A 14,380-nucleotide genomic window follows, 5' to 3' on the forward strand; every position below is an offset into this window, starting at 1 on the left:
CGACGAAGCCTGAACGGAGCTATGGCAAACATTTTTCCAGATGGTGCCGACTAGGTTTCATTTCCAGCTAATCTAGGACCTCAATTTTGGAGTATCGCGCGTTGTTAGGTATGGCGGCAAGCGCGCCCACATCAAAAATTCTAGGCAGTGTCCTCAATTCCTGATAACTTGGGACCATGCCGAAACATTTTCGCAATAGCGTTTCATGGGGGTCTTCTCCAGTAAATCTAGCTCAATTTTGGGTGGCTTTGTGGCTGCTTGTCAAATTTGACCGACTGACCACAACCTCACTCAAATTGAAAACTAGGTATGACACTGCAATTGAAAACTGACCACACCCACACGGCTGCCCGGCAGACTTACATTACTTACATGGGTATGATATCCCGAATCACTTTGCTATTATGCCACCAGAAATTGGTTTCTCTTCCAAGCTAGGCTGAGTGTGGCTCGAGGGGGCGGCCCCACCTGGGTCCTGCTCTGTATTATAGAGGGAGAACGGTATTTTGCGGGACCGCGGGATCTGGCCATTTTACATTACCTGGGAACTGGAAAATGTCAGTACATAAATTTTCGTGATTCGAACAGAAGTCCATCGGGATGCGGGGACAAACCCTCTAAATTCGTTCTGGGAGTCTGGGAAAACTCTGTTATTCAATTGCGTCGCGGATTTCAATTTCTACGCTAATATTTTTAAATTCTTTTTAATTAATTAATTTTTAGCAGAAAGATTTATGTTTATAGACCCAGATAAATAATAGTATGTAAAGTATTAGTATTTAGGCTTATGTATAGTGCTTTGAAAACCTAAATACTGAGTTCCTGAAACTATGGTCTACATAATTTCCTGGAACTGGGAATTGGGATATTTCATTTACTGGGGAATGATATGGGGTGTTTCTCTTGCTGGGCGAAGTGGAAGTGACCCCCCCCCCCGTTCCCTTCTCCTCTACTGATATATATGTACTTATAGCAGTTTCGAGATCACATGACGATGTACTATATGACATAGCGAGCGATTACAGCGTGTAAAGCAAAGCGTTATTGACACGTAGTAATCGTAATATGTAGATAATATTACACTAATTGAAAAACTACACAGTATATAAAGGATTTGGTTCTAACATAGCTCTTCTTGATATAGTGGAGGGAAATAAGCAACCCCTCATTCCTGATATTATAAAAATGCTTGTAGTGTGTTCGGTATTATTGGTGCTGTTGCGCATATAACTGTGTAATTACCAAAATAATTATTATCGATATCCAAATAGATGCTTCAAATATATAGAACACATGCCAACTGAGAAGATTCGGGTTTAAACGACAATCAGTTTAAGATTGAGAAGCGTCTGATTCCTTGCGATACCATCGTGTCGGATATGCGTGCAGGCCTTGACGGATATGATTGCAGAAATTCGCTCTGCGCACACTGTGATGCGCTAGTGTCGTCTCACTCTGGTTGAGTGATCATGCGCGCTGATTCTGATGCCCTTGAGAAGTGTTGGCTAAACACTGTGCCTGCCGCGGACTTAAAGACAGTCTAATCAGATATTATTATGCAGGGAATAACGGTATCACTTTTAACGAATAAGAAACCAACTACACTATGAAATCTGGTGCCTTGTATCCACCTCTAGCACCGAGCCTACCTCACCGGTGGACTGATAGCTCTTCTAGCTCTCTAGTACTCTATAGCCCGGCAGGTGTATACGGCCGCTGGTAATGTAAGCTGGTAATGTAAACTGCCAGCGGCAGTTAATGTAAGCGGGCTATAGTACTAGAGCTACCGTGGGCTGTAGCTTAGCTCACTGAACAGTGTCAGTTGATCTACCATCACTGCATCAGCACCTCTGCTGCGTAGACAATAAATTGTGCCCTAAACATTTTTGATATTCTGATGTTATTTTAGGGCCCAATGGGCAATAGCCATTCCATAGACAAAACCTGTGAATTCTGTCGTGCAAAATGCACGACAACTTTTCACTATTTACGGCCTGTTACATAGAAAATCAAAGAAATACCTAAAGCTGTCGGCTTTATTACATCTTACCCTACATTACGAAACACTTGCTATGCAGTATTCTCATCTTTACGTTCAACGCTGCCATGGTTAACAATGCACTACCCTGTGCTGAGATTTTCGCGTTTCCCCGCTTAGTCACTGATTACACAAAATGTTTGGTCAGGTTTAACTAGCTATAATTATTTATAATTAGTGGCTAGTATAATATCGATATAAACTTACTCTCAGAACTCAAACAACACCCGTAACTCAATCACCCATGATCAATAAATCAACCCAACCTCTCAGACATCAAAACAACTTCACAACAACCGGGTCAAACGCCCTTTGCGAGGTGAACCAAAAACATTACCTCAGTCCCAAAAACTCCCAAAATAACGTTCCAAACAACAGTAAAGTATTGTATGAATTATGCCATCTACTACTGGGTTTATAGAGTGCACGTTGTTGAATTTCTAAGCGTACAGCCCCTGACATCTATAGGAAACATTAGTAAACGTTCCAAAAAATCATGTTATTTTTTTTCCACGACGTATACTCGTTTCGCGGGCGTTCGTTTGCAGGTTCGAACGAGTATACTCGTGTTTCGCGTTGAACGTGTTAATCACGTTTATTTGATTAAAACATCACGACATAAAAATCACGCAAAATTCGCTACACACAAAACTGCCAATCTTGATTGAACCGCACCGGACAGCGTCACACGATGCATTTCAATGGCCGGTGGAGAATGTCGTTGTGCGGTTCAATGTAAGATTGGCAGTTTTGTGTGTAGCAAATTTGCGTGATTTTATGTCGTTGACGTTTTAATAAAATAACGTGATAAAGAGGAGGAATACTGCAAGACAAGTGTTTGTAATGTAGATAAGAATGTTAATAAAGCCGACGGCTTAAGGTATTTCTTTGATTTCTATGTAACACGGCCGTAAATAGTGAAAAGTGCTTGTTGTGCATTTTCACGACAGAATTCACAGGTCTTTGTCTACTGGAAGGCTATTGGGCCCTAAATATAATCAGAATATAAAAAGTGTAGGCAGAATTTATGGGTCTCTGCTGGTGCTGTGCTGCTATGGCGCAGGCTGTCTGGTGTTGATTCACTGAGCAGATGCCAAAATGGATGACTGTTGCACTCATATTCGAGATAAGGTCGGTTCAAGGATAGAGAACATGGGTCCCAATAAACCAATGTCATTTACGATCAATTAAATATAATATTATATTCAATATAATAGGTTAGGGTATGGTTAGATTATTGTTAGATTAGAGTTAGCGGTTAGGCACATTGGTTTTATTGGGACCCATGTTCTCTATCCTTGGGCCATAAGGTCTATGTGCTCCTGACCTCTGTTTGACCTGGCTCGTTTACTATTTCGACTAATAATATATATATAATCAAGAGATATAAAGAAGGAGAGCGTACAACGGTAAAATGCTGAAACCATGTTGCAGTATTAGTCAAATTAATAAACTTTCCCCATTTTTTTAGGGTATTATTGATCAGCTGTCTTACCTTGTTCATATAAAACAAACCGCATGTCCCTACGATGCCCCTACGGGCCTACGCTGAGATATTATGTGCGGTGAAAATCTGGTATTTTCGCCGAACACCGACTGGACATTAGTCAGTTACTGTGACCGACTCTCGAAGTGTTATAACTTCGGGAAACCTCGCGTGTTTCTGTCAATGATTGACAAATGGAATGAATGACGTCGGTTATTGATTGCCATAGTGATGACCCCCACCTGTGCCCACCTCACGCCCACTTCATGCTGGATGTATAGTAAACTCTGGTAGTATGACATGAGATGGTGGCGCTACACAGCTGCGACCGGAAGCAACACACTGGCCACAGTGTGGGCCGTACACTCCGCCCACACGAGAGAGGGTTGCAGTGCCTAGTCATCTGATTCGGATTTCGGCGAAAAAACCAGATTTTCACCGCTCATTATCTCAGCGTAGGAGCATCGTAGGGACAAGCGGTTTGTTTTATATGAACAAGGTAGGACAGCTGATCAATAATACTGCAAAGAATCGTCAAAATAACACGGGGAAAGTTTATTAATTCGACTAATACTGCAACATGGTTTCACCATTTTACCGTTGTACGTTCTCCTTCTTTATATGCTCTTGATATAATATATATAAGGTTAGGGTTAGGGTTAGTCAGAAATAGCTTAACGAGCCAGGTCAAACAGAGGTCGGGGGGGACATAGACCCTACAAGCAATATTTACAAACGGGTTTATTCTGGTAGGTCATTAAGCCTGCCTGAAGATGCTACGTCATTGGCTTCTGAGAGAGACTTGGAGGTTCAGGGTTATGGGATTGATGCTCACCAGGAAGAGCTGCGAGCCGCTAGAGTCGTCAGAGTTGGTGCGATTCAGGTACGAGTGTTAGCATAGAGTTCGGCAACATGCCGTACGTACTTCTTTTATGGAAAATTAATCATGTTTCTGATTCAGGAGTTCTTCTTCCGTCATCGTTCTGGCCGCGTTCGCCATGTTGAAGATTCTGTCACAAGTTGTGTAACATCTCCAGTATGTAGTCAAGCCTGCTTCCTATAGTCCTTCCGAGTCTGCTTTCTATAGATTGGCTGGTTTTGTTATCAATTAATTTTGCTAGTGGCTGATATAGTATTGTATTGTTTTTACGTACAATCCGAAAGATGATAATTATAGATTAATAATAAGTTACGATATAAAATGTATCCTGGTTGGTCAAGTTACTGCAAATATAAGATTTTGTATTAAGGCTGGTCTAATAGAGACCAGCCTACCTAACTATGGACACATATCTAATCTCAGTATGTGCCTCTGTTTCTGATTACATTTTAGAACAAGATAGTGTTGCCAACATCTGCATCAGTAGACGAGCAGAGAACTGCATTGCACAAGAGAATTGGACAAATGGTGGAGATTGCTGCCATGTGTGGAGTTAATGTTCTATGCTTACAAGAAGCATGGCGTAAGTTTTCGCAACAAATCGCAAATGAAGCACACACCGCCATATTTTTGATATCTCATGCGGTGTCACCGTGAACAGGTTCTGTGAGTGGTTAAAATGAGGCATTATTGATGCATTGATTAGTGAATGTGCATTCAATACTACAATACTATATATTTAATAATTTATATACAAACTATACAGCAGGCCTCGAATTAAGCGACGAGAGGGGCAAGGCAATTTTTTGGGGGCATGTGAGAAATTGCCTTGAATTTTCTCTAAAATGGATGGGCACCGAGGCAATTTTAAAAGGCATCAAGGCAACTCTCACAATTTGAGAAGGGCACCAAGGCCATTGTTATGAAAAACTTTGTGTCATCGTATGAATTCTACTAAAATTTCTCTAAATTTACTGCACTTAGCAAGCTACACACCGTACAGATCACTGGCCATTCTTGCGCGAGCGTCGTTTGAACTCGTTTCCCGCGCTTTAAATCGCTAGCGGGCCGAGTCCGGGCGTGCAGCATTTAAATATTCGTGTTCTACCACGGGCATACACAGGTGCACGATTTATCGATCGTCTACTGGCAGCGGTTGGCAGCAATACCACGTTATTGTTTTTACCGAAGGGTAGACTGGTATCCGGCCTCACGCTCTGCTAGACAATGTACACGCTCTGTGATAAACAGTGCGGCCGTGAACGAGTCTAGCCAGAGGCACCGACGGCAATTACAGAAAAGGACAAGGCAGGTCACTGCCGTCGGTCGGGTTGGATTTTCAGGGGCAGTACGGCGATTGATAGGGGCACCGCCGTCAATTGCCGTCGGTGCCGTCGGTTAATTCGAGCCCTGCTATACAGTATATGTACAGTTTCTTATTTTATATGGATACCCTTGGCCTGAATTTTAGCAATGCCTTTCGCATTTTGCACAAGAGAGAAACATCCCTGGTGTGAGTTCGCTGAAGATGCACTAATAGGACCAACAACCAAGCTTTGTCAGGAAGTAAGCCATTCATATTTGTGTATCCTTCTCATTATATATATATATATATATATAATATACCTTAATTCTGAATATACACATGGCTTCCATTTTTGTTTGAGGTAAAGATACATTTCTTATGAATGAAACCAAGCATCTGCTATAGTGGCATGCCTAGTGAATTTAGACAGTGTGCAATCTGATGTGAGATTACTTACATGATACTACTGACATAATTTTAGTGGGCCAAGAAGTACAACATGGTCATCATTTCACCGATTCTTGAGCGAGACGAAGTGCATGGGGACACAATGTGGAACACAGCTGGTAGTATTACATGTGTCATCATAGTCATAGCATTGTCACAGAATATACACTAACATTCTGATAAACAATGACTCTTACAGACAGAAATACTTCTGATCTTCAGTAACGTGTTTTTTTAAAACTTTTAGACAGTCTAGTTTTTACGTGTTTTTGATTTTCTTACACATTGGAGAGATATTTAGGTATGTTCAACAGGCTGTGAAGTTATTGTAATGATTCCTTTTCTGTTGTTCTTCAGTTATAATTTCAAACTCCGGTCAAGTAATGGGAAAATCCAGGAAGAACCATATTCCCAGAGTCGGGGACTTTAACGAGGTAATTAGCCGTTGTAACTTTAACGACGTAAATAGCCATTATAACGTAGACAATGCAGATGACATTCATGATATTCTGTTTTTCTGCATCAGTTCAGCAAAACATGATGAATAGTGCAGGCAATAAGGATTAAAGCATCATGTTAGAAAATTGATGCGTGAAAGGTAGAATACGAATTATTTTTAAATGTGACGGATAAAGTCTGTTAATAATAAAAAAAAGGTTGCCCAATTTTTTCAAGCATGTTTGTAATTGCGTTTTTAATTTACGTATTACAGTCGACTTATTACATGGAAGGAGACACTGGTCACAAAGTTTTCGAAACCCAGTTTGGTAAGTGCGTACGTAGCGTCGACAATGATGAATAAAACTTCTGTGGCATCATTATCGCTCGTAGAACGATTTTGCGACTCAAAGAAAAGTTATTGAAATTTATAGCGTGCGTTTCATAACCAAATAGCTATCTTGTAACTAGAAGTGTGTTTCACAGGTCGCATTGCAGTCAACATCTGCTATGGCCGCCATCACCCACAAAACTGGATGATGTATGGTGTCAATGGAGCTGAACTAGTGTTCAACCCATCTGCTACAGTGGGTACACTCAGGTAGGATCTCCATACAATGAGTTGTCGCTGGCACATACTATTAAATTGTTAATGCATACCATAAAGCATTTTCACTTATATATTATGTGAACGTATGTTTGTAATGTGTGACTAGTAGTGTATTTATTAAGTTATTTTGCTGATAGATGGTGCCACGTGAATCTAATGGTTAACACTGCTGTTTCACTGCTTTTCAACTACAATCTGGTTTTTTTAGCGAGCCAATGTGGGGAATTGAGGCTAGAAACGCTGCCATCGCCAACAGCTACTTTACCTGTGCCATAAACCGAGTGGGAACAGAACATTTTCCTAATGAATTTTCATCTGGGGATGGGAAACCTGCTCACAAAGACTTTGGACATTTCTATGGTAACTCAGCATTACACCCGACAATTCAATGCTACATCACCTACGACCAAAGACACATATATCTTTTCTCTGTGTGTACACACATGGATAAAACACATAACCTCTCTCACACACGCTCTAACAACACACGCGATGCATGCACATATAAAAACGGTGCTAGGACAAATACCCCCGGACAATTACCCCTCATGCCATGGCGGAGGAGGAGGAGGGGGAGAACGTGGGTAGAAGGTGGTGGAGAAGGAGGGGGAGGATGGGAGAAGGTGGAGGAGGGCACCTCTACCTCCTCCTCCTCCATCACATTCTCCCTTCCTCCTCTTCCTCCTCCATCAACCACCACCTGCACCTCCTCTACCTCCTCTCCCCCTCCTACTCCTCCACCTCCTCTCCCCCTCCTACTCCTCCACCTCCTCTCCCCCTCCTACTCCTCCACCTCCTATCCCCCTCCTACTCCTCCTCCACTACCTTCTCCATTGTTCTCTAACTCCTCCTCTAAATGTCCGGGGGGTGATTGTCCGGGGGGTAAAAGTCCGAGGGTAATTGTCCGGGGGTGATTGTTCGGGGGATATTTGTCCTGATACCATAAAAACGTGCCGTCACATGCTTGCAGCAAGCTCATCAAGATTCAATATGATTACAATCTCATATTAGTTTTACATGTGTATATAATCAGTGGTGGAAATATCAGCCCGTCCCCCAGTCCGAAACTTGGAACTGTTGAGCACAGGACTGGCCTATTTTTATGGTGTTTACTATACAATATAGAGCAGAAATCAAAATTTATGAAATCAGGACTGGCTGGGTTTTCAGGTATATTTCCAAGACTGACATAATTTAACAAAGTCTTCCCTCTCTCTCTCCGTCTCGCAGGTTCCACTTACGTAGCAGCACCTGATGCCAGTCGCACGCCGGTAAGTTTCATCTCAAATCGAATATTCAGAATAAGCTCGCATTCGTATTCAACCTAAAACTGATTTCGTAAATGGAAACACGACAGCGACTCTACGACTACACCCCGATTTCATCAGGAATGTCATCATGTAGATTATTTGATTATAATAAATAGATAACTATGGTAGTAAGAGCGGATAATAATAATTATGCTAGTAGAGTAGTAAGATTGTGGTGGTGGTTGTATTATGGAGTAGAGTGCTGTTCTATTGTCGTTGCGCTCACCAATTGCGCCTTCGTTGCTCTCTCGCAGGGTCTGTCCCGCACCCGTGACGGACTTCTGGTCACGGAACTAGATCTGAACCTGTGCAGACAGATGAAGGATGGCTGGGGTTTCAGGGTGAGTGGCCACCGTGGCATCCCCACACAGTCGTGCCCGGGTTAATACGCGCTTACCCTCACGTGTGGGACGTAGGACTGACGTGGTCGGTGGTTTAACACGAAAAATCTGTGTGAAGTGAAGTAAATCTGTGTCTCGAGCGAAACGACAGCTATTACAACGGCTGCATTTAGGCAGAGATGTCGTGGTGAAATGTTTTGAGTTACGCATAGGGTTATTAAGGGTACATTGTGAATGTGAAAATATGTGATTAATTGGCAACCTGTGTGTTTATAAATTTTATTAATTAAAAATGGTCTATTTCATATACATAACTTGGCTAAACCTTGCATCTAAACTATGCACATCTTATAATATCCCTATATATATTTACTGGAAAAATTGTATTCTTGGAAAGATGTACATGACATGCCGTTCTTCTGTTTCCATTGTAGATGACCCAGAGACTGAATCTTTATGCAGAGTCGCTGACTGAGGCCATTAAGCCAGACTACAAGCCACCAATTGTCAAGGAGTGATAAGCTGTCTGACTGTCAACTTGTCTGACAAGGAGTAACGTCTGCACAATTATGACTTCGTAATTGTCTATCCAGAGTAGACATCATTATTTGGAGATTATGGATTTATGACCAATCATAATAGACAGATAAACAATAATCGTTATTTCGTATAATAACTTGTAATAGATGTATAGAACTTGATTTTGCGTCACACTCTGTTGGTAGATTTACACAAAATGTGTGGATCTTCATATTGTGCTGGGTTCTAATAAGTTGACTTATATGTTGAGATAAATTATCTGTATTAAACATCACTGCAAGATGTTGCTATTAGGAAAGTGATATAAAACACGATCAAATGTGATTTCCGAGAGATTTGGAAGCATAATATGCAGTATCACTAATCATGGTACCTTGTCTACTTTTTAAACTGACAGGAAGAAGTGAAGGCACCGTCCGTTTTTGTGATAGATAATAATGCCGGGTAGTCTTTACAATTGCCCGAGTGCTTCCATGATTTCGCGTGAACCTTATTTTTAATACATTCAGCACCGTAGGAAGATAACTGTAATATGTACGACAGACATATATTCTGGGTCAGGAGCAGTTTTAAGTTGTACCTTGCATATAGAGTAATCAATATGATTTTAGAAGGTTATAATGCTGTTATCATTAGCAACATATCAACAACCAGTTTGGCCTGTTGTAAAGTGAAAATATGCCATTTGCTTTTTACCTTAATATTGCTCTTGGACACACAGACTTACAGTTAACTATGAACTGCCTTAGAAGCCAGCTGCATTACATGCTTGGTCCTTTACTTCCCACAGATCTGGAGGCACCTATGGTAGTCGCTCAATGGTATTAATGTTGTTATGTAGTATATTAAAAAAGTTTATATAGATAATAATGGTATTATAATTTGTGAAGAGCGTAACCTAGTAGTCAAGCTATATTAAGGGGAGTTGTTGAGGTGTTAATAATTTGCCACAAGTGGACACAGCAGAAATGAAATAAAATCGTGATTCCGTCAGATGATTTATTTCCATCTACTTGAAAACCTAATTACTGCCGTTGCCTATTATAGACACATAAACAACATTAAAATGATTATTGCAATACGTTAATTAATATATTGATCATTAAACAATGATTACTATGGACAATGACCATATAAATACTATAAACAGAAATAATTTCAATTCATGAACCTGCCGTTCCCTCCTGCTAACTCAGAGGTTTGTGTACAAACAGTATATCCTCGTCCGTTCCATAGCTATGTCGAGCTTCCTCAAATGAGTCGTAGGTCATAGCACACAGTCCTGCAACATAATTAAAGTGTACTCATTATAGTACCTTTTTCTGCTGGTGACATCTGATAACAAATATATGCATGAGGCGGATTTCACCAACTTTGCATTTTCCATGTTCTCTGCTGGCACTATGAGTAAATAGGGTATTTTAAGGACAATTCTATTGTTGCATGTATTCTTGGTAGTTTATCACTATATATGAGTGAATTGTCACTGAACTAACACTTACTTTTCCTTACAATGTAAAGCAACATGTCTAAATTACCAATATAACATTCTGCCTCAAATTGCCCAAATTAATTGCAAATTAATCAGCAGCTCGATGAACAAAATTTGGCAATAACCTTCCATTCCAATAAACATCTAAAGTGCCAAATCTGAGGTGATACAGACGACGACATTGACACACGCAAAGTCCGTCCACGAAGTTGAAAGCACCGTCCATATAGTTAATTAACAACACTACGACATTCTGTTTTACTTGCCATCTCTGGTAGCTGGGTTTTTGTAGAGGAGTAACCTTTCTGCCTTGTTGTACCCACACACCACTATGAAGTGACCATCATAGGAATTTCGCATACAGTAGTGCATGAAACAGTACGTACACTGCAAGCAGAACAAAATTTCGTTTTGGTAGGTGTTCATAGATGACGCCACTACACCATGCGTACACCACTGTAGAGCTGCTGCAACCGAGTACAACTCGCGTGTCTTGTTTCACAGTCAGTAGCAACAAGAATTATCCATTAGCACGTGCAGTACAGACGCTAAACACACCTTGTTACACCAAACACAGCGGAGCAGTCTCGCATTCACAAGAACTATTGCCGGATTGCCCATGCTCAGCTGGTACAAAACCTCTTCCAACGGCACTTCCCTACAGAGAAACCCACAGGATATATCACTTTATTAACAGAATGTCATTTCATTAATAGGATACATCATTACAGTGACCGGGTAGCATTTTATTTTTCAACTATTTCATTACATTTACCGGATAATTTTATCTTTATACATGCTCTTACCTTTTCTCAACAAAGACTCCATTTTGTGCTGCCCTGGCAAACAACGTTGTCACTCGCGCTTCATCTTCTTGTATTGAAGAACTATAAAACCGCTACAGGAAACATGACAGAAATACAGGATTTATGCATTATTTTTACATTGCATTTACATGTAAAGTTTAGGGTGAAATGAGACATATCCCATTACTCAATTATTAGCAATAATCATGTGGCTCAAACTATATTACCTCAACCATCTGAAAAACCACTCTATTGGGTAAAACATCTGGAATGTATTTATGCCTGGTAGCACCTGCCTTCTATTCTAAACACTCACAACACAAATAGTAAATACTTTCGTTCTAAACTAATGTGTGACATCGAAATTATAAAAAACACTCTTACAACTTTGGAAAATCCGGAGTCAACGCCAATGGTCAGTGTATGCATGCTATGCCTGAGACCATATCGCCGCATAAGGTATGCCAAATCAACAGTCCAAATGCTGGAATATCAGCACAAAAACAAATTGTTAAACACATTTAAAAAATTATCCACATGCAATGTAAATATTTTTAGAGGTCTAAGTGCATTTGTAAACTTATTTGATTAACTACCATATACATCTATAGAACTAAGATGTTTGCTTTAACACTAAAGTAAATATACATACCTTTGATAGAATCCAACAGCATTGCACTGGTATTCAAAGTCAGAAAGGTTACCATTTGGGAGGCAGTACCTGAACCAATTATGACAAATAATTATGTATTGATTTTTATAGATCACTAGTACAAGTGTTTACGATAACTGCTTTTCTTCTATATCAAATCTGCAACAACAACATATTTAATTTCAAAATTTTACATTCCTGTAGTCGTTACATAGGCATTTTGAAAGATGTATGTTGAACAAATATTAACCCACGAATCACTCATGATAGTTAATTGAAATGTTTAAATTTCTTAATAAGAACTACGTAGAACATACCACAGAACCATTCTTGCACATGCAAGGCCACAGTCCCAGCTGTTACACTGACCAATATGTGGAACTGATAATTCCAGCTTATCAGCATTATCCTCCATGGTCAGTATATTACTATTAACAGATCAAGTGGTTTTTTCTTTCAGCTTTTAATCTTCAGGGCAGCTTCGTTTTGGAATAGAACTGTCTGCATTTAGGTTTTTGCAGCATGACTAAGCATCTAATCTCTGCTGAACTTGATGACCTCAGACCATTGATGTTGTGATGCACCGTGCAAGTCATTCAAGTTACCGATCTCACGCAGTCCCGTTTCTGAAATATATAAACCCAGGCTTAAAGTACAATTCAAAGGCACGTGATGGCACGACATGCCATGGTACAAATTACAAATATGTCTACAGTAGTCAGTACCTATGGTTGCAGTGAAATGTCTTAATAACTGTAATTTAGCCTACAGTACAGACAACGGCACATTGGCGGAGTGAAGGAATAACCCGTTATACCGTGAGACACTTACATAGTGTGACATTAACGTACTAAGTGACTGCCATACCGGGAAAACACTACAGCTCTGCGGAGCTCAGTTCAAGGATTCAAGGATATTTATAAGGCCGTGGCTATTCTTATGACCAGTCGTAACAAATATTTATGGACTATTCTTACGACATGCAACGCATGATACTACGCATATCAACTTCCGCATCAGACTTTCCGTTTATCAAGGAATGATGCAAAAACCCTAACCCTAACTCTAATCCTAACCCTAATACCAACCCTAACCCTAACCCTAAAGCCATGAAAATTGAGGTATGAGTTTACCATCCACCGCCCGCATGCCGTCAGAGCCACCGACGAAAATATTCATTATATCAAAAGTATTTCATTATTTTCATTTTTAAATCATTAAAACCCAAGTTGTCCATTCAGAGCGATTAAAACATACATTACCAATACAAAAACGCTATAGGGCCTATTTACATCCTTCATTGGGTCCTGATCCCCCTCTGGCTCTTTGAGACCTTGGGTTTGGTTTTGGTTTAGGGAGCAAAAGCATGCTGACGTATCCTGAGTACATCGACTTACAGCTCGATCCCGAAAAACGTGAACAATGGGTTAACTACAAATATTAAATGAATAATGAAAAATGAAAAATGAAAAAAGCCTCTTCACTTTTCAAAATATCTCGGATGGTAAACTCATGGTAGTGTCTAAACGACCGGACACGGTTTCGGAGGCCTGAAAACTAAACAACCGGCTCTCTTCTCTGATTGGTCAGTTTCCGAACATAACAGAACAAATATATAATAAGACAATTTTTAATGAAAAAACATAAAGAAATATATTTAATTCCGAACATAAACAAAAGTTACAGAACAAATAAATGAATACGGAACAAATAAATGCAGAAACAAATAAAATACAAAGAAATACAGAAAGCAGAGAAAAATAAAAACATCTTATGGGGTTCGAACACGGTACCTTACCATCACGAAGCGAAAGCTCTACCGTTGAGCCACTGAAACCAACTTAAAAGTCAGAGCTATAGACCCTAACCCTAACCCAAACCCTAACCATAATCCTAACCCTATACCTAATTCTAAAAAGTAAAATAAAAATAAAATTTGCCAAAAATAATAAAAAATGAAATAGTGACAAAATTAGCCAATCAGAGAAGAGAGCCGGTTGTTTAGTTTTTAGAATACCGAAACCGGATCCGGTT

At 40.0% G+C, this 14,380-nt stretch overlaps 3 protein-coding genes across 6 annotated transcripts in view; 1 reads left to right on the forward strand and 2 right to left on the reverse strand.

Annotated features, from left to right (window-relative positions):
• LOC106806585 (beta-ureidopropionase-like) overlaps window positions 1-10,389 on the forward strand; it is a 12,334-nt gene extending 1,945 nt beyond the window's left edge. The window contains exons 2-12 of the mRNA XM_014808575.1: window positions 4,278-4,407; window positions 4,858-4,987; window positions 5,876-5,970; window positions 6,192-6,276; window positions 6,515-6,591; window positions 6,870-6,924; window positions 7,082-7,196; window positions 7,414-7,565; window positions 8,436-8,476; window positions 8,770-8,856; window positions 9,291-10,389. Of these exons, the coding sequence (XP_014664061.1) occupies window positions 4,278-4,407; window positions 4,858-4,987; window positions 5,876-5,970; window positions 6,192-6,276; window positions 6,515-6,591; window positions 6,870-6,924; window positions 7,082-7,196; window positions 7,414-7,565; window positions 8,436-8,476; window positions 8,770-8,856; window positions 9,291-9,374 (1,051 nt within the window). The 3' untranslated portion in view covers window positions 9,375-10,389. The remainder of the gene's footprint in view (window positions 1-4,277; window positions 4,408-4,857; window positions 4,988-5,875; window positions 5,971-6,191; window positions 6,277-6,514; window positions 6,592-6,869; window positions 6,925-7,081; window positions 7,197-7,413; window positions 7,566-8,435; window positions 8,477-8,769; window positions 8,857-9,290) is intronic.
• The window catches only part of LOC106806586 (protein GUCD1-like), a 17,880-nt gene continuing 13,881 nt past the window's right edge, over window positions 10,382-14,380 (reverse strand). For all 4 annotated transcript variants that reach the window (XM_014808578.1, XM_014808576.1, XM_014808579.1 and 1 more), the window contains exons 2-8: window positions 12,664-12,972; window positions 12,347-12,415; window positions 12,079-12,178; window positions 11,695-11,786; window positions 11,447-11,546; window positions 11,155-11,275; window positions 10,382-10,678 (exon numbers count right to left, since the gene is read on the reverse strand). In XM_014808578.1, coding sequence (XP_014664064.1) covers window positions 10,584-10,678; window positions 11,155-11,275; window positions 11,447-11,546; window positions 11,695-11,786; window positions 12,079-12,178; window positions 12,347-12,415; window positions 12,664-12,761 — 675 coding nt within the window. In that variant the 5' untranslated portion in view covers window positions 12,762-12,972 and the 3' untranslated portion in view covers window positions 10,382-10,583. The remainder of the gene's footprint in view (window positions 10,679-11,154; window positions 11,276-11,446; window positions 11,547-11,694; window positions 11,787-12,078; window positions 12,179-12,346; window positions 12,416-12,663; window positions 12,973-14,380) is intronic.
• The window catches only part of LOC106806575 (filaggrin-2-like), a 7,257-nt gene continuing 5,757 nt past the window's right edge, over window positions 12,881-14,380 (reverse strand). The window contains exon 3 of the mRNA XM_014808567.1: window positions 12,881-12,972. Coding sequence (XP_014664053.1) covers window positions 12,881-12,972 — 92 coding nt within the window. The remainder of the gene's footprint in view (window positions 12,973-14,380) is intronic.

The sequence above is a fragment of the Priapulus caudatus genome, unplaced genomic scaffold (assembly GCF_000485595.1).
Source record: "Priapulus caudatus unplaced genomic scaffold, Priapulus_caudatus-5.0.1 Scaffold168, whole genome shotgun sequence".
Taxonomy (NCBI): Eukaryota; Metazoa; Priapulida; class Priapulimorpha; order Priapulimorphida; family Priapulidae; genus Priapulus; species Priapulus caudatus.